At 38.3% G+C, this 27241-nt stretch overlaps 1 protein-coding gene across 1 annotated transcript in view; it reads right to left on the bottom strand.

Annotated features, from left to right (window-relative positions):
* The window catches only part of Mcc (MCC regulator of WNT signaling pathway), a 349153-nt gene that overhangs the window by 299991 nt on the left and 21921 nt on the right, over window positions 1-27241 (bottom strand). Inside the window, exon 2 of the mRNA XM_019206068.2 lies at window positions 9154-9365. Within this exon, the coding sequence (XP_019061613.1) occupies window positions 9154-9365 (212 nt within the window). The remainder of the gene's footprint in view (window positions 1-9153; window positions 9366-27241) is intronic.

The raw sequence follows: 27241 nt of genomic DNA on the forward strand, positions 1-27241 counted from the left end.
GGCAGGAGGATCACAAGTTCAAGCCCAGCCTGAGCAATATAGGGAGACCCCTATCTCAAAATTAAATAAAAAGGGCTGGGAATATAATTCAACATGAAAGGCCTGAGTTCAATCCTCAGTACCACATACACACAAAAAGGTAAATCTCTTGAAATATTCTAGAGAGATCTCTTTTCTTCAGAAATGTTTAGTTTCTTTTTCCAAATATTTCTCCAAATATAACCACTTGTAGAAATTTTCAAGATTTGTTTCTAATAATGACATACAAATAACAATAACAATCATTATCACTTATTGAGCATCTACTTTGACAAGGCATTTTATCAAGCATTTATATGTAATATATCACGTAACCCAATGTAACCATATGAAAAATAATGTATTATTATCATTATTATTTTTGTTTTGTTTTCTTGAGACAAAGCCTTGCTCTGTACTTCAGGCCAAGCTTGAACTCACTATGTAGCCCAGGCTGGCTGCAAACTCATAGCAATCCTCCTGCCTCTCAAGTGCTGGGATTATATCTGTGCACCACCATACCTGGCTATATTATTATTTCTTTTTTTTTTCTCATTGAGTTTATTGGTACATTTAGGTATTCAGTACAGTTACATTCATCACTGGGATCTTGTACCTTTACATGACCTATCTTGGTTCTCATTTTTCCCCCTTGTCCCTGCCCTCCCTTCACCCCCTCCTCCCCTTCCCAATTGCAAACACTTTATTTCTATGTTTTCATTTTGTCATATTTTTTTCTTTTCCCTTATTTCCTTTCCCCCTACCCTTCAATTTTATGAGAATGGAGAGGCTTTAACAGATATGAAACAACTTGTGTGAAGTCTCACATAAGAGCTCAGCATGAATGACTGAAGTTCACATCTTAGTTGGTCTTCTAGAAAATTTCATCCATGCTGACATATGACCAGTTAGTAGAAAAATGTGAAAAATATAACAGTTCTTCCATGAAGTTTAATTTATGCTTTCATTTATTTACTTGAAGGGAAAATAAAGAGAAGGTAGTACCTAACTTTGGAGGTAAAAATTTTTTTCTGATGCAATGGTGGTGATATTAGACAGTGTCATGGTTTGTGTCTGGATGGCCCCCCAAAGCCTCAATGTCACAGGTGGGGCTTTTTCAGAGGTGGCTGGATGTAGAGTGTGTGATGCCAGGATTAAGGGTGTGTGATTGGTAAAACAGTCCACTGATTGGTTTGGCATAGTTCTGGGTATGAGTGCTACCTGCCCTAAGGGCAGAAGGTGGATAGCCTAGGTAGAATATAAAAGGGGCAGAAAGAAGGTGTTATTGTCACCTGCTTGCTTTGCTACCTTCTGCCTGCCATGAACTGTTTCTCCTCTGCAATACCCCTGTGCTATGCCATCCTGCCTTGGAGCCAGTGGATTATGGGCTGAAACTTCTACAAACTGTGAGCTAAATAACCTTTCCTCCTTTAACTTTGAGTGTCTGGTATTTTGTTTCAGCAACAAGAAAAGTAACTAAGACAAATAGTATGTAGATTGACTGTTGATTTTTGGCAACAGGTGAAGTTGGCAACTCGCAGTCTTTCGAAATGTTACGGACGCATGAAACTGCAGTACCTGGAAGCCACTGCTTTCCAGCACCATGACTGATGCAGGCCCTCTGTGCATCCTGAGCTTTGAAGCTCAGACAGGGTGCAGCACCTGCCTTTTCTGTGTCTTGATGGTGATTTGTTGGTAAGAAGCCATGTTCTCTCTCCAGTCTGACTTAAGTACAAGAAATCAAGAAGGCGATTTCCCTGCCCTGTCTGTAAGCTAAGGGGTTCTTCCCTGTGTTGACAGAGACACTGAGGAAATGGAAGCAAAGCAAAGAGCAGACTGCTGTAAAAGAACCAAGAACCTTGCCAGAAAAAGACCAGTAACTTAAGCCATTGATTCTACAATGCAGATTTTATACTAGTAAGAGCAATAACAAGAATTCAAACAGTCAGGGCCAGGGATTTAATTCAATGGTTCTGCCACCTGCCTTGCAAACACAAGGACCCAACTTTGATCCCCAGTGCCAAAAAAATTAAAAAAATAAAAACAGTCTTTTATTTCTTCATATTCATAAATGAAGTAAAAAAGATTTTTGTCAAAATTAAAGTTTTTCCCTCAAAATTTCCCTATAATTTTAATAGGATGTTAGAACTCAATCTTAAATTTGTGCATACACAGTATTTTAAAGATAAAAAAGTGCTTATGAAGATTTTAATAATTTAACCATTATAAAAATTAGAATACAACACAGCCATCTCTGTGTAATTACTGAAATCTAAGTGGCAAGTCAAGATTCAAAGAAATAACTTTTCTTATGCCTTTTTTTTCCTTCAGTAGCTATGCACTTCAATGACATGTATTTTATAAAAGTGTGAATTAAAATGATAGCTTTGTATTTATATCCATCTTCTTTATACTGATGAAGGGTTGATCTGAGGTGACTTAGTTGTAAAATGTAACTGAGCTTGAAGTTGCCCTGGAAACACAACAAATAACCTTGGAGGTAAGAAATTTATAGGTTTCTATATTTCATTATAGTCCCTTATGAGAAATTCCAGTTTTAAGACCCAAGTCAGAGACATGAGAATAGGGCCATACAGGGGGATTTTTTTTTCTCACAAAAAGGAAGTGAGGGTGGTGGAATGAAAATAGAAATGAAAGACAGAGGAGAGAGTGAGTGGATTTAAATCTTTCATGAGAATAAGAAAGAGTAATAAATAAACTGCAGTTAATTATAAATGTATAGCAGATTGGCATGATAATAAACATAGTCCTAAATCAATTTCCAATTCCCAGATATTATTTCCAGCCTGCAGAACAAAAGCTTCTTGGGCTCTGCATGGTGGCACATGAATATAATGGCAACTTCTCTGGAGTTTGAAGTAAGAGGACTACAAGTTTGAGCCCAATTTAGTGAGGCTTTGTCTCAACATTTTAAACAATGGATTAGAGATAGAGCTCAGTGATAGAGCACCCCTAGATTCAATCTCAAAAGAAAGAAATGGGGTAGGAGGAGAAAGAGTAGAAAGGAGGAGAAGAAGGGGAGCGGGGAGGGAGAATTGAATTTCTCAGGTCCTTGAACTTGCAAGGCAGGCTCTGGAACCACTGAGCTAAATCCGCAGCCCTATGTTTTTTTTAGGCTGAGAAATGAACCTGTGCATTCTAGGCAAGAACTATACTGGTTTTTAAATTCACATAATTTTATTTGCACAATTCACAAGTACTTTTTATCTTAAAATATAAATTGCTTTTGCAAGAAAAAATTAGGCACAAAATTACATCTTAAAATGGTCAAAATTAAAGCCAAACTGTCCAAAGCAAAAGAAGACTAAACAGCAGAGTGAGACATTATTATCTTCTGCAGAGAAATAAAGCCAACTGTGTTTACCCGTGCTTACAAATGCCATCATTTGAAATATTAGGAGAAAGCATGAAGCAGCGCACTTCCCCACAGATTGCTGGTATGTGAAATAATAGCACAAAGCAAATGTCTTTGTCTCTATATATCCAATTTCTATTTTTAAATTCTATTTTTAAAAATCAATCTCAATGGTTTGTAAGTGATGATTCAAAGTTCTGAAATTTCTAGAATGTTCCTTAGTAATTTTCTAAAAGAAGACTATTTTATTTGTATTGTCCCTTTTCTCTAAAAATCTAAAGTTAACAAGCATGCCCTATGCTGAAGAATTTCTTGTTCTTTGGGGCTGACCAATGCTCAGAAGGAGATACTCGCAAAACCACTAGGCTTGCTCTGACCACAAAGCCAGGACACATCCTGTCTATTTCAACAAGGTAACCCTAAACTTGTCTACTACCATACTGATTGCAGCATCTTAAAATTACAGAAGCAGAAATGGAATCTTCCTTGCATTAAAAGAAATTTAGGGATACATAAAAAAATTGTTGAAGACCATTTAAATGGAGGACAGGGAAATGCATGATGTTAAAACCACAGCTGGGCTGGGGATTTAGCTCACTGGTACCACCACCTGTCTCGCAAGAGCAAGGTCCTAAGTTTACAAGTATGTAAAACATCATGTTGTTGCTTGCTTGCTTGCTTGCTTGCTTTCTTTTATTTTTGGTACCAGGAATTGAACTTGGGCCCTTGAGCTTGTGAGTCAGGTGCTGGAAAACTGAGCTAAATCCCCAGCCCCTGTTGAATTTTTTTGAAATAGTATGTTAACCACAAAGTTTGGTATCTACTGTCTCAGGCAGAAGAAGACAGGTGCTTGGTGGTGTGAGAAAAGGAAGGGACACTTAGAAAGCTGAAAACCTTGATTAGGAGGCTCCAGAAGCTTCTGATCCTCAAGTTGCCAGTACAGTTGTTTGTTGCCTTTAGATTCTGATCCCCACTTCTGTACCCTGGTTAGTGGTGCTGGGTCTGCAGATGTGTGTCCTCTGTCAACAGAGGGCGCTGGAGGGACAGTGGAGGAAGAAGGCACTTCTGAGGGCTCTGCTGTGCTCCCCCAGGCTTGTTCTTGTGGTGGTGTCTGGACTCTGGAAGTGCAGGACCTCTGGGGATGCTCACTTTCAGTGAGTGTTAGTGGAACCTTCTGGGGAACCTCTTGGTGGGCGTTGTCACCATTCCCCAGGCTTCAGAGGGAATTCCTCTGGCACTTTCTTAGCAAAGCTCGATAAATTTTTTAGATGCCCCACTGTGTGGCATTCCAGCAAATTGGACTGATGCTCCCCAGAGCGGGCTTCCTGATTGCCAGCCTTGCCCAGTGTCTCAGGGGACATCTCTGCTATCTTGTGGGTGCTGCTACTCCCTCCTTGCAGAGTCTGAATCAGCCCTAGGTGAGGGGAGGGTGCACTTCTAAATCTGTTCCTTCCTTGGGTACTCTGCTCAGGTAGGGGCTGGTTTTTCATGTGTACTATTCCTGTATTCACCAGTTTTCTTTACTTCTTAGTAGGTCATCCTTGGTTACCTGTTAATTTTTTTTTTCATTACTGGGGATTGAACTCAAGGTCTTCTCACTGAGCTACACACACACACACACACACACACACACAAACACACATGCCTTTTTCTGTTTGTTTTGAGACAAGGTTTTGCAAAGTCCTTAAGGTGCCAAGTTTCCCAGGCTGAGCTTGAGCTTATCCTCCTGCTTCAGCCTCCCAGAGTGCTGAGATTACAGGTACATATCCTTACACCCAGCTTGTCAATAATTCTTTATTTTAAACTTTTCCTGTGTGAATTACTGTTTTCTGTCTCCTAAATGGATACTGATAAATGCTTTTCACTCTCAATAGTTTTGTTTTGTTTTCTTTGGTACTGGGGATCAAAATCAGGACCTTGCACTTGCAAGGCAGGTGGCAGAACCACTGAGCTAAATCCCAGGCCCCACTCTTAATAGTTTTTTTAACTTCATTTTATCAATTCAGGACCTGGTTTTAGAAGAAATACAAATTACATTTAATGTGATTTTATGAATAAAGGGATTGCTCACATGTGCAGTTTAGAGGTTTTAAAGAAGTTTCCCAGAAGATTCCACTAACACTCACTGAAAGTGAGCATCCGCAGAGGTCCTGCACTTCCAGAGTTCAGACACCACCACAAGAACAAGCCTGAGGTGGGCACAGCAGAGCCCTCAGAAGTGCCTTCTTCCTCCACTGTCCCTCCAGCGCCCTCTGTTGACAGAGGACACACATCTGCAGACCCAGCACCACTAACCAGGACACAGAAGTGGGGATCAGAGTCTAAAGGCAACAAACAGAACTGTACTGGCAACTTGAGGATCAGAAGCTTCTGGAGCCTCCTAATCAAGGTTTTCAGCTTTCTAAGTGTTCCTTCCTTTTCTCACACCACCAAGCACCTGTCTTCTTCTACCTGAGACAGTAGATACCAAACTTTGTGGTTAACATATTTGCTTTCTTTGGCTACATAGGGGGGCGTATTTCTCAAGTGAGGTTCCACAGACTCCCGTGAGCAGACCTTAAGTCAACCATGTCTGGGAAACAAAGCCCTTCAAATATAGCAGTTAACACAGTGACCATCTATGACAATGATGGCAAACCTTTTAGTTTTCAGTGATAACCAATAGCCCGCTATGACTCATGTGCCACAGGTTCACCACCACTAACCTATAATTTTTTGCAGACCTGAAAAACTTCGAAGCTATATGACAAATAGTGAAGATAAAGGAGTGGATGAAGAACTGGAGCCCATACAAATCCTCTACTACAAGGGCATTCTTAAGGGTCTGCAAGTTCAAATGGCTTTTAAATTTTTCACTCAGAAAATATTGGTGACATAGGACTACCGTGCAGGCTTTTATATCGTGTTCCAGTTCTTCCCAAAGGATCTCTTTAAATAATCATGTACAATGTTATTTATTTGCTCATTTGAGTGGAGCAACTGTTATAATGTTACACTTGTCTTTTTTTAACTTATTCAGTATGTTCCAATGAATAACCACTATCACTAATAATGTTTTTCTTTCTTCTTGGCAATGAAATACATCCCCAGGCCTCGTTGTTTTCTATTTTGAGACAGGATCTTGCTAAATTGCCCAGGCTAGGCTTGAACCTGTAATCCTCCCGCTTCAGCCTCCTTGAATGGTGGGATTACAGGCATGCACCACCATGCTCAACTTCATCAACTTTTATAGATGTGTGCATACAGAAAAGTGCAAGCTGCAAGTGCACAGTTCACAAATGTCCCTCAGTTCATTGCCCCTGTGTGATCTGGGTGCTTGGCATTTCTGGGAATGCTTCTCAAGCTGGCCTCTGCAGAGGTGCTCTCAGGCAGTGTTTCCTTAGCTCTGAAGCATAACTAACAGTACACAAACAGGGTACATGGGTCTAGGGCATGTGAGGACTCTGAGCCTTGTCTCTTCTGAACAGCTTACTTGCAACTTGACTGTGGAGAGCCCAAGGGCTAAACTGGCCTCTGACAGAAACAGAACCAAGGAAGGGAACCAGTCAACTCCCTCAGCTTTTAGTAGTGGTTTTCTTGCAGAAAACTGGTGATCCATAAACCCTAAACCCTTCAGAGTGGTGCCGCCAAGTTTTGATCAGTGTGCACAATGATTTTCTGTAACCTATGCTGCCATGGCAATGCTTACCTGGAAGAAAGGCTTAGCTGGTATAGCACAGAGGAAGGATATCCTTGCTGCAAATTAAGAGGCACTGCCTATACCCAGGTTCGTGTCAGGGAAAGATGACATACAGATTTGTGAATAATTGCCCAGTTCTCTGAGCATACAAGGCAAGCAGAACAGTACAGTTCTCAGACTGTGCAAGATCATCCTCAAGGGGCGAAAGTGACAAACAGTGCCGTAACTCTATGGATGCTTTGGTGGACTTCCGGAGATGCAAACACATGATGGTAGTGGTTTTGTGTGTATGTGGTTTTAATAATTTGTTTTTGGTAACAGGGATCGAACTCAGATCCTTATGCTTGCAAGTCAGGTGCTGGAACCACTGAGCTAAATTCCTGGCTCAGTTTTTTATTTTTTAAAGACCTTTAGATTTCTAAGATGTTGCAGACAGGATAGAGTGCTCTCATACATCAATTTTCCCTACTTATTAACAACTTATACTTGTTACCCAATACTTATCACAGTTAATGAATCAATATTGTTACATTGTCAAGTCTATATTTTATTCAGATTTCCTTAAGTTTTTACCTAATGTTCCTTTTCTGTTGCAGAAGCCCATCCAGGGCACCACACAACATTAGGTCAGACCTTCTGAGACTGCTTACAGTGGAGAGTTTCTCTTCTCAGATTTTCCTGACTTTTGGTAACCTCAATAGTTTTTTTGTTTTTGATACCAGGGATCAAACTCAGGACCTTGCACTTTCAAGGCAGGCCTGGTACCACTGAGCTAAACCTCAATAGTTTTGAAGGGTACTGTCGAGGCATTTTATAGAACATCTTTTAATTGAGATTTGTCTAATTGTTGTGTTTTAATTATTGCTAGTATACTTAGGATTGTTAGTTCCTTCAAACATCTCAGCAAAAAGTCTGAATTGAGAAATATGTTGTACATCTGTCTGTAAACTTCTAGGTCGACATCAAAGCAGAATGTGAATATATCTACAAGTCAAAGTGGTGAGGATGCTTATTCCACTATCTGAACTGCAATTTCAAAAAGCCAAGGTTTTTTTTTTTTTACCTTACCACACTGTTTGGGTAGCAATCTCTATTTGTAAACTGCATATTTCTCAAAATATCCCAGGTCATCATCCACCTGCCCTTATTCCCCAGCTCTCACCAAGGCAGACAATAGCTATTTACCCAAAGGTTACCACAGTAATGACTCATCTCGAGATAAAAGGGCGCTGGGAGTATAGCTCAGTGGTAGAGCTCATGCTTAGCATGTCTGAGGCTCTGGGTTAAATTCCTAGAACCAAGAAAAAAAGAAAAGAAAAGAATAGGAAATTTAAACTATGCATAATAAAATTCTAAGTATCTTAAAAAAAATCTAAGTTGTCCCATAATTTCCAACAGAAATAGTTCAAAAGGATAAGCAGAAACAATAAACTTTCAAATAATATTTTTTCTTTGTTTTTCAATTGAGTAAATTCCAAAATAGGGGGCATAAATAAGTGTATCCTATTAATTTATAATGCCTGGTACCATAGAAGCATTCCAATTATAAGAAAGCTGTTGTAGGGCTGGGGATTTAGCTCAGTGGTTCAACCGCCTGCCTCGCAAATGCAAGGTCCCGAGCTTGATCCCCAGTACCCCCACCCCCAAAAAGAAAACTATTGTAGATTTTTTAGTAATTACATCTGGACAAGTTATGAACTTCATCAAAACAGCCTTAAGAATTCACGGGTCTTTCTCCTGAGGTGGGGTCTTGCTATGCAGTCCAGGTGGGCCTTGAACTCTCTATGTAGCCGAGGCTGGCCCTAATCTCATAGCAGTCTTCTGGCCTCAGTTTCCCCAGTGCTGAGGTTACGGGCATGCACCACCATACCTTGCTATTCTGGCCTTAATAATGACAGCGGAGTCCTTTTATGACTAGCAGCTTTGAAGCACTAAACATTATTGACAATGCTGGAAATGGTACAAGATTTAGCTCAGTAAAGAAGACAATATCCAATATGTCTTCTGGAGATCAAAATTAAAATATTTGTATTGAAATATAGGACATGTGGATATGTCCTCTGAAGCAAAACGTACTCACTGTGTTGGCCAGCTCTAGGTAGCGTCCTCCTACAGAGTTGCCAAAACGTGGGGACTGTATGAGCAGTTTGTGAAGAGCAGCTTGCTGATGCAAAGGCCTTCCGGCATACTCCAGCAGCTTCTGTAGGCCCGACTGAGTCTGCAAGTCTGGGCTCTGGAGGTCCCTGGCACCAGAGTCATATTCCCAGCTCTCTCTGGCTGCTGATAAGGCACCTAGGTCCAGGAGAAGCAGGGAAAATAAAGAGACATTTCCATCATTAGCCCATGGGTGGCCAATAGGCAGTGATTTGGAACTTCCCAACTCTTCCATGTGCCAGCAGCTTAGAACACATGTGGCACGCAGGCTGCCTGCTAAGCACTTTCCCTTTCAAACTGACACATGGGGAGCCTGGAGATAAAAGCAATTTTAGGCAGAGCATTTAGAAATAACTATCCAATGAATACGTGTCCCTAAAACAGAAATGCTTAGCAAAAACGCAATGGAGAGTCAACTAAAAGGAATCCGGGCCAGAGCCACATCTGTCTGTGATTTACATAGGGTAACTGTACTAACCTTAGTGCTGGTAATTTTGTTTCCCAAATGTGGAAAAAGGAAGCAAGTAAGAGGACAAAAGGTAAGCATGACATTTTATCATGACTTTCTCATGTTAGGGTACTCACACCTGGAAGAAGCTAGACTGTATTTTAGATTTAGGTATAGCCAGGCAGCTGAGTTCTGGGCCATAAAATATGAACACAAGTGAGAAGCATCACTTCCAAGCTTGCTTGTGAGCCCCCAGCGTATGGCTCCCCATACCCTTGCCTTCTGGCCTGGTTCAGATGAGAGTGACACCCTTGAAAGCCACTGCAGATGAAGCCATGAGGTGCAAGACGCGTGGATCCTGAGTCATCTCCTGAGGGGAGCTGTCTGGTCATCCAGAGTACTCTGTTTTAACTTTATGTGGTTAGGAAGAAGAATTGTATTGTGTTTGATACAACATATATTTTTTGTTTCCCATTTAAAACAGATAGCAGATTATAACCTAATAAAGGGTGCTAGTAATTATAGTACAACGGTAAAGCATAATGAGAAAGTAGTTAGACGAGAAGTATGTACCTAATATAGCCCACTTGGAGAGGGATAGGCAATGCTTTTTTTTTTGTTTTTTTGTTTTTTTTTTTTTTGGTACTGGGGATTGAACTCAGGTCTTTGCGCTTGCAAGGCCACCAAACCACTGAGCTAAATCCCTGGCCCTGGGATAGGCAATGTTGACCGAAACTTCTTGGGGGAGAAAGCCTGATGTTAGAAAAGTTAGATTTGGGGAAAAGACTGCTTCCTTGTGTTGTTCATTTCTGAACAGAAACCTTTTGTGGGTGCATGTGGTCAGAGAATATTGGGTAATATGCCTCTACCTTAGCTACAGTGGAGGCTGGGAGATTTGGTTTTCTGGTTTCTACTTTGGGGAAGTAGGACTCATAAGGTGAGTAATTTCCTAAACAGAAAAAGAGTGTTCAAAAATTCTTGGCAGCCAGACAACATGACACAAGGTCCACATAGGCACAGTACTACATACTAGAGACACAGCAGAAGGCATGATAAATTATAGCTCCCGCCTGAGGGGTTTTGTTCTAAATGGTCTTTAATACATAACTTTCAACGACAAAGACAAGACTCAAAATTATTCAATTTGTACAATGAAACGAGAATGTACATGCTGTGATCAAAAACATAGTGAATGTTTACATTTAAAAATATTACAGTAAAAAAGAAATTGTAATTAATTCCTCTCAAAATACTCCCACTTGCTTCGATCACACTTATCCCATCATCCTTGCCACTTAGAAGTAATTCTAGAAGTCCTTTTTGTGGTTTTAGCTGTGCTGCTATAGCCGTGTTAATGCCCTGTATGGATTTAAATGTTTCCTTTACATGGTCATTTTGCTTTGCAGAAGAGGGGGAAGTCACATGGTGATAGATCCCAGGAATAAGGTGGATAAGGACACACTCTGTTTTTATGAGCCTGCCTTTGTGTTGAATGGCACTCAGGAGCAGCGTTCACCATACTTTCGATCACACCTTGTGGAGACATTCATGAGAGAGAACTTCCAGAACTGCTTCAGAAAATGGCAAGAACAATGGGATATGTGTTCAAAGTGAGGGGAAATATTTTAAAAGGGATTAATAGTAATGTGTCTTATTGTAATAAACATTTGAATTTACACATATCATGTGTTTTGATCAGTCCTTATATACAGATTATTCCACAGTTTACATGAGTAAATTAAATACAGCAAACTAGAAATTGTGTGCAGTTTGGACATGAATGTTCAATCTCTTTCTACAGCGTACTGATGAATTTAATCAATATGACTATCTTCAGATAGTTTCTCCCTGTTTATGCTCCATTTATATGCACACATTCTTTTATACACCATTCTTTTATACAGTGCTGTATGGGTGGGATATATCAGCTGGTTTGCATCAAAGCAAACAGTTCTGTCACCATACTAGTTGATCAGTTTACTTTCATGCAAAATCTATCAATTGTATTGCAAAGACTGCAGAACATAGACTGCAAAATGACTGTCTTCTCTCCCTAGTTTTCTGAATGCTCTGTTATCTACTTAGTTGCCTCAGCTCTGCTGTTCTGGCCCCAGCAACATGTGGCAAGAAGACAGACTAAGGTTAGACTTGAAACATGGGTCCTCTAGGGTGGACTGAATCTCAGGTCATCTCTGTTTCACGTGGAAGACAAGTAGAAACAGTGTTAGCCTTTACCTCTTATGTTTACACAGTATCTCCAGAACTGCATGTATGCCCTGTGACATATTAGGTATTTAATAAACACGTATTGAACAGAGTACTGAATTATTCATATTTGTACTATACCAGGTTCTCACTTTTAAGCCTTGAAAAGCCAAATGGCAACTACTTTTAAAAAAATAGTTACAATTGGATCTGGCACCTGCCTTGCAAGCCCAAGGTCCTGAGTTCAATCCCCGGTACCAAAAGAAAAAAAGTTAAAATTAATTATACACTTACACTTTTTCTTGATACAAACAGAAAGCCCCATTTTTGAATAAAAACATACAGTGAAACTTTAACTGGGAAAAGACAACAAAAAAAATATTTATTTGAAAAATTTTTTTTTTATTTTTGGTACCGGGGATTGAACTTGGGTCCTTGTGCTTGCAAGGCAGGCCACCGAATTGCTGAGCTAAATCCCCGGCCCTGTTTGAAATTTATTATGCTATGTTAATAGACCTAAACACAGTTTCTAGCAGAATCATATAATCAGGTTAGCCAGGCTGCATATTAATTAGCAAAATTAAAAACCCTTCCTATTATTAGCATAACAATTTTTGCTGAAATGATGTTGAGAAACTCAGATTTTTTGCTAAGAAGCAAGTTAATCATAATAAAACCCATATAATACCCACATAAATGGAACAATATAAAGGAAGTACATTTTAAAAATGTGTAATAAACTATTTCCTTATTCTTGTTTCATCTGTCTTCATATCAGATTGTTCTAGATAAAAACCAACATTCCTGAGACAAAAACTAGTCATATAGTTGGACTGATTCCACAGAAAACTTTTGAAGATGTAAGGCCAATACCCATCTTATCTTCCTTTTGGAGCATGATGGTACCTGGGGTTTGAGGCTAGTGGCAGGCTGTGCTCAGCTCGCTGCTAACTTCTGTTGGTTTTGTGCTTCAGGAAAAAACACACTGAGGATCCTCTATCACTGTCCTCCCTCCTTCCTTCCTTCCTTCCTTCTTCCCAACCCTTCTGCTTGCCTTCCTCCAGAAGATTCCAGAACTCACTAAGTAACAGATACTGCAAGAGATATTAAAATGCTAAGACATACTCAAAATGTTAATTCAGAACTAAGATAAAATCTACCCTAAGGGCCATTCCCTCTAGTGAAGGCCAGATTCTATGACTTTTCAGAAGCATTTTCCCTGCAACAGCTTTAGGAGGCAATGCGATCAGGCTCATCAGTTCACTCCTTCAAATATTTCATTAAATTTGTAATGACAGGTGAGGAAAAGGCTCCTTTGTCCTCCCTGGAATCTGTTTTTTCACATTAACATGAATGCTCTTGGCTTAATATTTAAAAGAAGCTTTGTCATTACACCATTAGGTTGCAATTCCCTAGGTTCTGTCACATACACACACACACACACACACACACACACACACACACACACACACACGGGCTGCTGGGGATCAAACCCAGGGCCTCATGCATACTAGGCAAGTACTCTACCACTGAGCTAAATATTTTTATGAAAACTATAAGTGAAAGAAATATTAAGAGTCAGATTATGATTTAGATTTTACTTGATATCTGCATATCAGGTCAATAGTCTCATGAACTTTCTTATAAGATATTGTACATATAAAAAACCTATTCACCTCAATGCTGTGATTTCTTCTCCTTAACAAGGACACCTACCTGCACAGTTTCACTGCTCCTCCTGCTCATGAGGCTCTAGCCAGGGTGGTTGTCTTTAAGACCCTACAACACGACTACTACAACGCTCAGGCCTTCCACACGCTGCGTTTGTGCTCCAAATGCTATTTCCTTCTTCTTTGCTGGGCTCACTTCTCAGATTCCCCCAGTTCCCAAATGACAAAAAGATTGTCGCATGTGTGCTCAGCACTCTATTCCCTCTCATTCCAGAAACAGGAAAGCTTGGGGATCACAGCACTACCGTCGGCTTTGGGCTTTCTGAATTTAAGTCCCAGCTATGCCTGTGTGATCTTGATCAAGGTGATAATGAGAAGGGTAAACTGTATTTACCACAAAGGATAGTTGTGAAAATGAAAAGAAAGAAAAAAAGATTACAAAGTTCAAACTCTCCACATGATCTCTTAATACGACCCAATGTGAAGTTCTTTTTTTTCCCTTTTCTCCTGCAGGCTTACAAAAATACATGGATTAATAATAAGCAAACATAAGTGAACCCACAGATACCCATGAAATTGACAACCTGTGAAAAGCTGCTTAAATATCCCATCTGGCCTAGATCATCACCCTGGGATTCTTAACACCTATCAGTCTATAAATGGTTAGGGCCACTGTGACTGTCTGTGCTGGTCGCTAAGCAAAATCCATGAGGCAACTTAGTCATGATATGATTTCTTTACCACCATATGAAAATATCACTTGACATAGCCACATGACAGAACTACTTTCTACAACAACTAAAGCAGTCAAGTGAAGAATTGTTTAGTCACTTTTTCCCGCCAGGAAGGTATAAAGATAACTACCAAGGGTCATTTTTAGGCCATTCCTTTGTAACTACTGTTCCGTTGCCCATTGGGAGTATATGAGGTTTGTAACTATGATTCTGTTGGTTAGGATAAGCACAATTATGTTCCAGGAACAACAACAACAACAAATCCTACTTCCTACACCAAATATAAGTGGCTTTAAAAAAGGTTTATATCTTTTGGACACTACCACCTTCAGGTCAGCAGGGATCTCTGCTCATGTAATCCCAGAGTTGCTGCCAAGCTGGAATAGTGTTGGGGGGGGTTATATTAGCAAGTGAGTGCTCAGGCACTGAAGCGGATCACAGCTCACTGGCCAGATGCAGTCAAACTGGGCAACTCAACCCAAGGGGACCAAGGACATCCACAGGAGGAGAACTGGAAATACCTGGTGAATAAAAGAAGGAAGTGTCAGATTTTCATACTGCTAAGATTTTCATATTCTCTCAAATATGGTAATATCAAAAGGTTTCTTTTATTTTTGTTTTTATGGTGCTGGGACCCAAACTCAGCCTCACACATGTTAGGCAAGCAATGTACAACTGAGGTCTACCCCCAGATCCCCTTTTTCTAAAAAACTTTATTGCACCATGGCCAACTACATGCCCTATATAGTATTACCATTCAATATCCAGAATTAATTGCCAGACATTATCTTTGGTTTGTTAAAGGAAGGATGTGGCAACAGCACTCTGTTCATTGAGAAAAAATAGCAACAAAAAGATAGTCTTTTTTCTGTCTGAATACAATATTCTTATTGAAAAACTATGTATACAGACAAATGTATGTAATATACTGTGTGTATATGTGTTATATATTGTCTAGCTTTTATATTAATGACTGAAAAAGAAGCACTATGTACATAAGAGGACAATTTTATTCAACTCACAGTTTTGGAGGTTCAAGGGCATGGTGCCTGCATTGGCTCAATTCTGGCAAGGCCCTGTCTCCTGGCTTTATCATATCGTGGTGAAGGTGCAGAAGATAGAAACTCTTATACTTTCTAGCAGGAATACAGAGAGAGAGGGAAAGCCTGGGGTCCTACACTACTCTCTGAGGCCATGCCCCCCAATGACCAGGGATCTCCTACCAGGCCAGAGCTCTCAAAGGTTCTACCACTTCCCAAAACCACCACTTGTGGACCACACCTTCAATTACACTGAAGCATCCGTGTACACACAAACCAACCAAACCACAGACCTAAATTTCCAAAGATGTTGAAGTTTCAAGAAAAAAAAAATCCTTATTTGCACTTTGACAAAAAAACAAAAAACAAAACAAAAACAAAAAAACCCCACAAAATCTAAAGAAAAAGGACATCCTGACCAAGTTCACTTTAGTTAAAGCATCAAAGGAAAGGCCAGGTTAATCAAAGGTGGAACAGCAGAAATTCATTCAATGAAATCCTTTCTTAAAGGCCAGAAGAACATCATCTGAGTTTGGGAATTTTCCTTCTTTCACAATTATGTCTATTATAAAAGTCTCCTATGTCTATTATCCTTAAAATTGTGATTTAGCCTCTTATCTTGCTATCTCATATGTTATCTCCTACACAGCTAAAACAAGTTCTGACCAGAGGATTAATAGACAGGTGAGATGGAACACATTCATGGCAGGATGCTTCTTTTCTCAGGCTCCCCACTGAGGAGATAACTACTGTACGTATCAGTGTGCTCAAGATGCCAGAACAAAGTGACTTAAACCACAGGCATTTATTTCCTCACAGTTATAAATGCCAGTAGCCTGAGACTCGGTACAGGCCTGGCTGCAGTCTGATGAGGGTTCCTTCTTGTCTTGCAGATGGCTGCCTGCCTTCTTGCTATGTCCTCACAAAGCCACAGAGAGGGCAAGAACAAGTTCTGTGGTGTCTGGTCTTATGAGGGCACTAATTCCATAATGAAGGCCCCACACTCATGACTTCAATTTTACCCCAATTACCTCCCAAAAGCCCTATCTCCAGATATTATCACACTGGGAGTTAAGGTTTATACATAAGAATTTGGAGGGAACACAAACTTTCAGTCTATAATAATCACTGTGCAATTTCTTTCTAGACCAGTAAGGAAACTGATTGTGTGGATACAGGAACTAAAGCAAAGGAGTCCATCATAGCTACAAGACTCTCAGAAGTTAAAGATAAGGCATATTCTTTAAAACAAAATGCAATATTTAGCTTTAGAAGGTGGTAGAGCAGCTACTAAGTAGTTCACTTCCTGAGAAGCACAGAGCTATAAATGTATCTCAGAAGTAAAGCATACGCTTAGCATGTATAGGACCCTGTGTTCAATCTCCAACAGTCCTAAGATGAAGAAAAAGTAAATGAAAAGCACAGAAAACAAGTAGAAATTTGACATGCTTATAAAACATATCACTGGGGAAAATGACTTAGAGAGAAGGCTGGAACAGAGAGCCTGTCAAACAATGAGATCCCTGCCCTTCTGAGAACTTGGCAGTTACAGACTAGTACTTTAATCTCATCTTCAAAGTGCCACCCAGGTTGGGCTCCCAAGCCTGTAATTAGTGTGTTATTCACCAAAGGCATTATGCCACCTTCTCAGCAGGGTTTCTTGAAAATAAAGCAAGCCTAAGCCTTTGGAACACTTAAATTTCACCTTGGAGATACCAACAATAATCAGGATAGGTAATATCTATTTGAAGCCCACTATAGTAGGGGCTGGACACTATTTTAAGCACTTTACATACATTATCTTATTTAGCCTTATCAATAGCCTAAGAGTAGCTATTTTCCCATTTTTAGAAAAAGACATTTTCTCTTTCATCTTAATATTGCAGGCATTGCCCATAGCACAGGAGGTAACAAAATTGATCAATCAGGCTCTAGAAAAATTCAAATCAGAAATAATTTCCCAGCTAGCCAGAGAGATGATGAGCAAAATAGAAGTCATGATTCGAGACTCTAGAGCAGAAACTGAGAAAAAAATAGATGAGCTCAAGACTGTGATAGAAGCCATGAAGACTCAGCATAAGAAAGACATGGAAACAATGAATGCCCAACAGAGGAAAGAAATGGAATCCATAAAACAGATTCAAACAGATATCCAGGAGATTAAAAACTCTATTGAAAGTGTACGAAACAGAATAAAAGATTGCGAAGATAGAATTTCAGATATAGAAGATAGGATAGCAGTCAGTGACCGTGAAAAAAGAGGTCTATTAAAAACAGTAAGGGATCATGAGAAATCAATCCAACAACTCCTAGACGATACAAAGAAAAATAACATAAGACTGATAGGAATTCATGAAAAAACAGGAGAAAACACAAATGATATAAAAAAGCTCTTCACAGAATTAATGACAGAAAACTTCCCAAACAGAAGGGAAGAATTAGACATACAGATAAGTGAGGCATATAGAACCCCAACTAGCCACGATCAAAAAAAATCTACACCTAGACATATAATAATCAAGATTCCAGAAATCCAACAGAAAAACAAAATACTACAAGCAGTAAGAGAAAAGAAACAAATCACATGCAAAGGGAAGCCCATTAGAATCACAGCAGACTTTTCAACACAAACCCTTAGGTCAAGGAGAGCCTGGAGTGAGGTATTCCAAGTCCTAAAAGAAAAGAATCTCCAACCTAGACTTTTGTATCCTGCAAAACTCTCTTTCAAAATAGATGGGGAAATAAAATACTTCCACGACAAAGAGCACCTGAGAAATTTCATGAACACCAAACCAGCACTGCAAGGAATTCTAAACAATATCCTAGAAAAGGACAACGAAATTCACAATAACATGAGGCCCAACAGACCAAATCAAATAGGCAAGGCAAGAAACTAAAAGGAGATGGGAGAAAAAGTAAAAAGAGTCAACAAATGGACAAAAACATGACAAGAATAAGTCAAAATATATCAGTTGTAACCATCAATGTTAATGGCCTCAATTCACCAATCAAGAGAAACAGATTGGCAGAATGGATTAAGAAGCAAAATCCAACAATATGTTGTATACAAGAAACACACCTAGTGCAAAAGGAAGTCCATAGACTGAAAGTGAAAGGATGGAAAACAATTCTCCATGCGTCAGGAGTCCAGAAAAAAGCAGGGGTAGCAATCTTATTCTCAGATAAAGTAAATTTCAAACCAAAACTCATTAAGAGAGACAAAGAAGGACACTACATCCTTGTAAAGGGAACAATTCAAGAGGAAGAGCTGACAATCATAAACATATATGCACCAAATATAAATGCCCCCAACTATATAAAACAAATATTAAGTAACATGAAAAACCAAATAAGCACTAATACAATTGTAGTGGGGGATTTAAATACCCCACTATCACAAATTGACAGATCTACTAGGCAGAAAATCAACAATGAAATAATAGAACTGAACCAAGCTTTGGAACACATGGACTTAATAGATGTTTATAGAGTATTCCACCCCCAAAAACCAGAATATACATTCTTTTCGGCTGCACATGGATCATTCTCCAAAATAGACCACATACTGGCTCACAAAACAGGTCTAAATAAATGCAAAAAAATTGAAGTCATCCCCTGTTTATTATCAGATCATAGTGCAATCAAACTAGACATCAATAGCACAAGAAACTATAGAAACTTCACAAGCACATGGAAACTGAACAACACTCTCCTAAACAATCAATGGATTACAGAGGAAATTAAAGAAGAAATTAGACAGTTTTTACAAATAAATGAGAATGCCAATACAACATACAGGAATCTTTGGGACACAATGAAAGCAGTTCTACGTGGAAAATTCATAACATTGAATGCCCACACTAGGAAAACAGAGCGGGCTCAAATAAACAACTTAACGATGAAACTTAGACTCCTAGAAAAACAAGAGCAAGAAAAACCCAAAGCTCGAACAAGAGAGGAAATTATAAAGATCCGAGCAGAAATCAATGCAATTGAAATTAAGAAAACGATACAAAAAATAAATGAAACAAAGAGCTGGTTTTTTGAAAGAATAAATAAAATTGACAAACCCTTAGCTAATCTTATCAAAAAAAGGAAAGAAAAGGCTCAGATCCATGCAATTAGGAATGAAAAAGGCGAAGTCACAACAGATCCGAAAGAAATCCAGAGGATCATGAACACCTACTTTGAGAACCTGTACTCTAATAAAATGGAAAACACAGAAGAAATGGACAGATTTCTAGATACTTATGAATTACCAAAGTTGAACGAAGAAGATAAAAACATTTTAAACACCCCAATCACAATCAGTGAAATTGAAAATGTAATTAAAAACTTACCAACAAAGAAAAGCCCAGGCCCTGATGGATTCACTGCTGAATTTTACAAGACATTTAGAGAAGAACTACTACCATTACTCTTCAAACTTTTCAATGAAATTGAAAGAGAAGCTATACTTCCAAATTCATTCCTGGAAGCAAGTATCACTCTGATTCCCAAACCAGAGAAAGATACAACCAAAAAGGAGAACTACAGACCAATCTCCTTAATGAATATAGATGCAAAAATCCTTAATAAGATACTAGCAAACAGAATACAGAGGATTATTAAGAAGATCATCCATCATGACCAAGTCGGATTTATTCCAGAGATGCAAGGGTGGTTCAACATACGAAAGTCAGTGAATGTAATACATTATATTAACAAAGTCAAGGACAAAAACCATATGATCCTCTCAATAGATGCAGAAAAAGCATTTGATAAAATTCAACACCCATTCATGATAAAAACCCTGCAAAAAATTGGAATAGATGGTCTATACCTCAATTTAATAAAGGCTATTTATGAAAAACCATCAGCCAACATCATATTGAATGGCCAAAAACTGAAAACCTTCATGTTAAAATCAGGAACAAGACAAGGATGCCCACTATCGCCACTTCTCTTCAATATAGTTCTGGAAACATTAGCCACAGCAATTAGACAAGAGAAAGAAATTAAAGCAATAAAGATAGGAAAGGAAGAAGTTAAACTATCATTATTTGCTGATGATATGATACTCTACATTGAAGATCCAAAAAACTCCACCAAAAAACTTCTAGACTTAATTGACAGATTCAGTAAAGTATCTGGATACAAGGTGAATACCCAAAAATCAATAGCCTTTCTATACACAAATAACAGACAGACAGAAAGAGAAATAAGGGAAAAAATTCCTTTTACAATAGCATCCAAAAAAATGAAGTATCTAGGAATCAATCTAACAAAAGAAACAAAAGATCTCTACACTGAAAACTACAGCACTCTGAAAAAAGAAATCGAAGAGGATATAAAAAAATGGAAAGATATCCCCTGCTCCTGGGTAGGAAGAATCAACATAGTGAAAATGGCCATACTACCGAAACTGCTATATACATTCAATGCAATGCCAATTGAAATTCCAACACTATATTTCACAGAACTAGAAAAAAGAATCCAAAAATTCATTTGGAACCACAAGAGACCTAGAATAGCAAAAGCCATTATAGGCAACAGTCACATGGCACCAGGTGTAACAATTCCCAATTTGAAACTATACTACAAAGCCACTGTGATAAAATCAGCATGGTACTGGCAAAGAAATAGGCCTGAGGATCAATGGAACAGACTGGAAGACACAAAAACAAATGCAGATGTACTCAGCTACCTCATCTTCGACAAAGGAGCTCACCATCCTCAGTGGAGGAAAGATAGCCTCTTTAATAAATGGTGTTGGAAAAACTGGATATCAACCTGTCACAGATTAAAATTAGACCCTTATCTTTCGCCATGCACTAAATTAAAATCCAAATGGATTAAAGATCTAAATATTAAAACAGAAACATTAAACTTGCTGGAAAGTAAGTTAGGCAGAACTCTGGAAGACATTGGTATAGGAAAAGACTTTATGAACAAATCCTCAGTAGCACGGGAACTAGCAGAAAGAATCAACAACTGGGATCTCATCTTACTAAAAAGCTTCTGTACTTCAAAAGAAACCATTAGCAGAACTAAGAGACAATCTACAATGTGGGAAAAAATTTTTACCAGCTGTACCTCAGACAAAGGACTATTATCAAGGATATATAAAGAACTCAAAACAATCAGTCCCCCCAAATATAAAGACCCGATCCAAAAATGGGCATCCGAAATGAACAGACATTTCTCATACAAAGAAGTGAAAGCAGCAAGAAAATATATGAAAAAATGTTCCACATCACTGGTCATTCGAGAGATGCAGATGAAAACAACACTGAGATTCCACCTCACCCCACAAAGAATGGCTGCTATCAAGAAATCACACAATAACAAATGTTGGCGGGGTTGTGGGGAGAAAGGAACCCTTCTCCATTGTTGGTGGGAGTGCAGACTAGTGCAACCACTATGGAAATCAATATGGAGATACCTCAAAGAGCTTGGACTGGAGGTTCCATTTGACCCAGCCATCCCTCTGTTGGGTATCTTTCCAAGAGAACTAAAAGAATCATATCACAGAGAAGTATGTGCACCCATGTTTATAGCGGCACAGTTTGTAATAGCTAAATCTTGGAAACAACCTATTTGCCCATCCGTTGGAAACTGGATAAAGAAGTTGTGGTTTTTCTATAAAATGGAATATTACTCAGCCATAAAGAACGAGAGAATAGATTCATTCATAGGAAAATGGATACATATTGAAGATATACTCCTAAGTGAAATAAATAAGTCACACATGTGTAAATACCAAATAGTTTCTCTGGTGTGAATAATCTGCAACAATGCATAAGATCTTAATAAGATTACTGACATTTAGAAATGGGAAGAAAGGAGCTAAAGGTGTAGGGAAGGTGGGATGGGTAGGGAAAGAGTAAAAAGGGAAAAGAAAAAAATGTGAGAGAATGAAAAGATGAAAATAAAGTGTTTGTAGATGGGGAGGGGAGGAGGGGGTGAAGGGAGGGCAGAGGTAAGGGGAAAAAATGAGAATCAAGACTTGTCATGTAGAGGTACAAGATCCCAACAATGAATGTAACTGTACTGTATCCCTAAAATGTACCAATAAACTCAATTAAAGCTGAAAAAAAAATATTGCAGGCATTGATCATTTGCATAGGAGAATGGTTAAAAATTGGGGTTTTGTAGTCATTCTGCTTGGGACCAAATCAAATTCACCATGACCAGGAAGTTACTTAAGTTGCAGTCTCATCTTTAAAATGGGGATATCATGTTCTTTATAGATTTTCTGTGAGAAATTAAGTTACAAATGAGACCACTTAAGACAATCCCTCTATATGATAAACTGATAACAAATGTTAGCAATTAAGTGGTAACATATATTTCGAATCCATTTTAGATAACAGGGAGAAAATATATGGGAAAAGTTATACTCTCAACTTCTGAAATGGTACATGTTATGATTATTAATTCTTTTTTTAAAGTAACACTTTTGGTATCTAACTAGCACCTAACAGTTGACACAATAGTAAATATTGGCATTATTGCAAAGAAAATGAAAATAGCCAATTATGTCAGGGCCAAAATTAATTTCTCTGAGTATGGATATACGCCGTTAAGAAGTTATTTTGCTTATGGGTTTTGGCCCTTTGTTTCCCTATTCTACTTGGCCAACTCTTATCTTGAGAAGATAACTGGCTTCCCAAAACTTGTGGCCAGCACTACAAAGACATGTACATAGCTCATCACCAGCAGCAGCCAAGTATAATTTATCCATCAATTCCGTGCTCACAGCTCCCCATTTTCAACCTCTTGCTCCTTCTTTTCCATCCTTCATTTAAGTTCTAGGGCCTGTATTATGAAAGCTGTTCATAACATTTTCTTTTTGTTCATGTCTGCAGCATCTGTAGCAATGTCTCCTTTTTACATCTGATATTGGTTAGAATAGACCCTCATATGGCCAAGAAGATCACAATGAAATTTTTAGGGTGTTCTGGGGCCTGTATTAATAGATGTCTTCTATGTTTAGTGGCCATTTATCTTTCAGTGATATGATTGTTCAGAGAATGTTCCTCAGTAGCAAGAGAGAAAACACTCCCTTCAAAACAAGAGAAACAGCTAGCTTTCTGAATTCTGAACTACCATACTACATATTCCTTAGCTGGGAGAACTTGAACAAACTGGCAGTCAGGTGTCAGCCTTCCCTGCCATAGAACATTTACAATTTCTAGGTAATATTGACATCAACAGAAGCAGCAGGAAATTGTTTAGTCCACAACAGAGTCACTACAGAAGTCTTTAGTTATTTATTAATGTCAATGTTTGGTCCAAATTCAGAAGCCCAATTCCCATGAGGGCCACTGGACTCTTTGGCCACAAATTACATTGTGAACACAGGCCTGTGGTCTCAAAATCTGTGCCTGTGGTCACAAAGAGAACTGGATGGGAAAGGACAAATAAACACAGCCTATCTAACCTGCCTAGAGAAAAATTTAAAAAGCAATTCACAGCACATGTTCTACCAAGGTAAAATAGTATCACCTCTCAGGTGACTAAAGTCAGGTCTTTATCCTTTAGCTATCTAAAGAAAGTGAGCTTATTAGTGTCCTTTTCTGAATTATAAAATCCTGAATTTTAATATAACAGAAGTAGAGTATTTTGAAATGCAACTCTCTCTCCCTCTCCTCTCCTGCTAAGACTGTTAATAGGTGACATGAAAGAAAGAAATGAGGAAGTGCATTTTTTCTTACTGAAGTGTGCTTATGATACAATCACTGATAGTGGGTATTTTTAATGTCCTGCTGTGCACAAACAAATTCAACAATCCTTGATGTGTTTCAGCACAGGCTCGAGAACTCCCAGTGAGAGATATTTTAGAGACAACTCAAGAAACAGCTGGAATAAACAGACTTTAAAATCCTCCAGCTACATCTCCACTGTTCTCTTTACCAAATTTAATATAAAAGGCAAAGTGTCTGCCCTTTAGCAGTTAATAATTTAGTTATGAAAGCACAGCTGAGGCAAGCATCTTTAACCTTTTAAAAAAGCAAAATAACATTTGGCAGCTGATAATCTTGGCATGTCTAAACTAAATACATGAAGGAGATATGGGTTGGATTAGGGATAAAGAATTCAAAGGAGAATTTGGGGAAAGAGGTTTTAGCTCAAGGGCCTGGTCTCAATTATCAGTTATCAATTTCATTTTTTTTTTTTTTGCAGTACTGGGGATCAAACTCAGGACCTTGTGCTTATGAGGCAGGCACAGCACCACTGAGCTAAATCCCTGGCCCAATTTCATAAATTTTCTGACCAACCATTTAGCCTTTTTGTGCCTCTACACTTGTGCTTATTTTCATTTTATTAATTTTATTCTTATCTTTATTATATCATTTGTTCTATCTTACTATTTTGATGTTCTAAATTACTGGAATGGATGCTCAATTCAATTCTTTTTTTCTTTCAAATATAAGCATAAAACGTATAAAAATTTCTAAGTACTGCTTGAATTGCATTCTCAATAGATACTTTCATAATCTTTCCATTAAAAGTCTTTTTTAATTTTTATGATCTCACTCTGTGAACTATTCAAGATTATGTTTGCTACAATTAACTTTAGGTGTTAAAAACTTGATTGAGTTAAGGGCTATCCAGATAGCTGGTAAAGCATTATTTCTGGGTACATATTTAAGGGTATTTCCAGAAAAGGCTGACATTTGAATAAGTGGACTGAATAAGGAAGATCTGCCCTCACCCAGAGTAATTAGGTACAATTCAATCAGTTGAGGGCCTGTGTAGAATAAAGAGTCAAGAGGAAAGGTGAATTCACTCTCTGTTGTAGAGGCAGGACTTCATCTCCCTTGCTTACGGACATCAGAGTTCAACTTCTCTATCCTTTCACAACTTTGATTCCTTCCAGCTTTAATTCCACAACTTGCACCAGCAGCTACCTGATTCTCAGAACTACAGACTGGGACTAAGCAATGTCATGGGTCTCCCTGGTTCTCCAGCTTGCAAATAGCATGACAGTGGACTTCCAGGTATAGGCAAATTTTAAATTGTTTCATCGTTAAAATGAATTTAATCCTTTTGTTGTGAGGTAGCTATGCATTTACATAGACCAGACACATTTATGTCCTTCCATACTGTTAGAACTTATTGAATAACATCACTGATATCACCAGTCTTAATTGAGTATTCTTGATTTTGCTTAGAGTCAGGACCAAGGTAATCGCAAGTTTTTTAGTCCATTGCAATCTTACTAATATCTGTAACACTCAAGTAACACAACATTTTATAGGTCACAAACCTCACACAACAAAATTCAGGTTATAAAAGGCTTAAAAGGGGTTAAAAGTGGCCAAAATATTTAAAGAAGCTGTTTTGAGAGAGCAAAAGCAGAAAGCTGATACAAACTTACGGTTGGTCCCAGGGCTGAGCTGTCAGATGAAAGAGGTCCAGAATACAGACAGTTTGGAAAGCGCCAGCTTGAAGTGGGCCATGTTGCATCAGGAGCAGGAGAAACTGCACTGAGCTGAAGCCCTAGGAGCAGGCGAGGTTTGTAGCAGATGACCAGGTGACCAGATTGGTGGTGCAGCTGTATCAGTTTTGGAACGCTTCTCCTTTCATATGTCTCAGGCAAGGGAGTTGTATCTGGAAAGTTTGCTAAGTCCATATGTCTGGTTTTCCTGATATGATTTGCTATGTCCATGATTTCTTATTTCTATGAATAAGTACTGGAGTAAATTAGCAGAATACTGCTTGTTCTTCACACCTTCACCACTTGGAAATTACTAATGCTTTTATGGTACATTTTTAAAAATACATTTTTTTCCTGTTCCTGGAACAGAAATCCTAAAACTTTTGGTATTTTTTGAAAGTTAATCGAATCATTCTTATACTAATGCGCTTGCTCAAGGAAGGAGAAGGGGGAGCTTTTGCTCCATATTTTTCTTTCCCACTGGAAATCTAATTCTATTTTATGTTAAACTCTCTTGATTTTAGTCTCATATTTTACATTTCTTTCTTCCTCTGTGGTTTCTAAATAATTCCCTCTGACCTCTCTTCCAGTTCACTAATTCTCTCATCTCTTATTTGTTAATTTTCACTGGATTTTTATTTCAATTACATTTTTCATTCCTAGATGTTTTGGTTCTTTTCCAAATCTGTTTGTTCTTTTTGGTTTTATTTTCCTATGAACATAGCAAATTAAATATAATTACATTATATTATGAGTCTGATTTTTCAATAAACAAAATCTTGGTATATTTATCTTGTATGTTAATCCATGTTCATGGTGTGTAGTCTCCTTATATACAAAAAAACTATACACACTGAATTGACAATATTCTCTGGAAAACTATCTTCAGATAATCTTTTAGACCTGCCGTACTCTTTTGTCTCAAAGGCAGTTTACCTTGGAATACTCTGAAGGTATTATGGGATGCAATAGTTCTGTGCAGTCTTATACAGAATGTATAGCACTCTACGATTGTAGCTTTTCTGTTCCCATGGCTCACAACTGTCCTATAATCCAAAGTTCAGTCTTATTAAATTCAGTCAATAATATTAAAGCTGAAAGGAGGGCAGGGACAAGGGGAAAAAATGAGAACCAAGACCTGTCATGTAAAGGTACAAGATCCCAATGATGAATGTAACTGTACTCTATACCTAAAATGTACCAATAAACTCAATGAGAGAAAAATAAAGCTGTTCCAGGTTTCTCAGTTCTTTAAATGACACAAAATATTATTTTGCTAGATATTCAATATGTTAAAGGAGGAGTTTAAAATATATTTACTGCAACTTTTAAAATAGTTTTACTGGAGGATATCTTCTAATATTTTTAGTTTTTTTTTCTTTTTATTGAGGTTATTGGTACAATCTATGTATACAATACAATTACATTCATCATTGGGATTCTGTACCTTTACATAATAGGTCTTGATTCTCATTTTTCCCCTTGTCCCTG

The sequence above is a fragment of the Fukomys damarensis genome, unplaced genomic scaffold, assembly GCF_012274545.1.
Source record: "Fukomys damarensis isolate Sample0158 unplaced genomic scaffold, DMR_v1.0_HiC HiC_scaffold_9, whole genome shotgun sequence".
In the NCBI taxonomy this organism is placed as follows: Eukaryota; Metazoa; Chordata; class Mammalia; order Rodentia; family Bathyergidae; genus Fukomys; species Fukomys damarensis.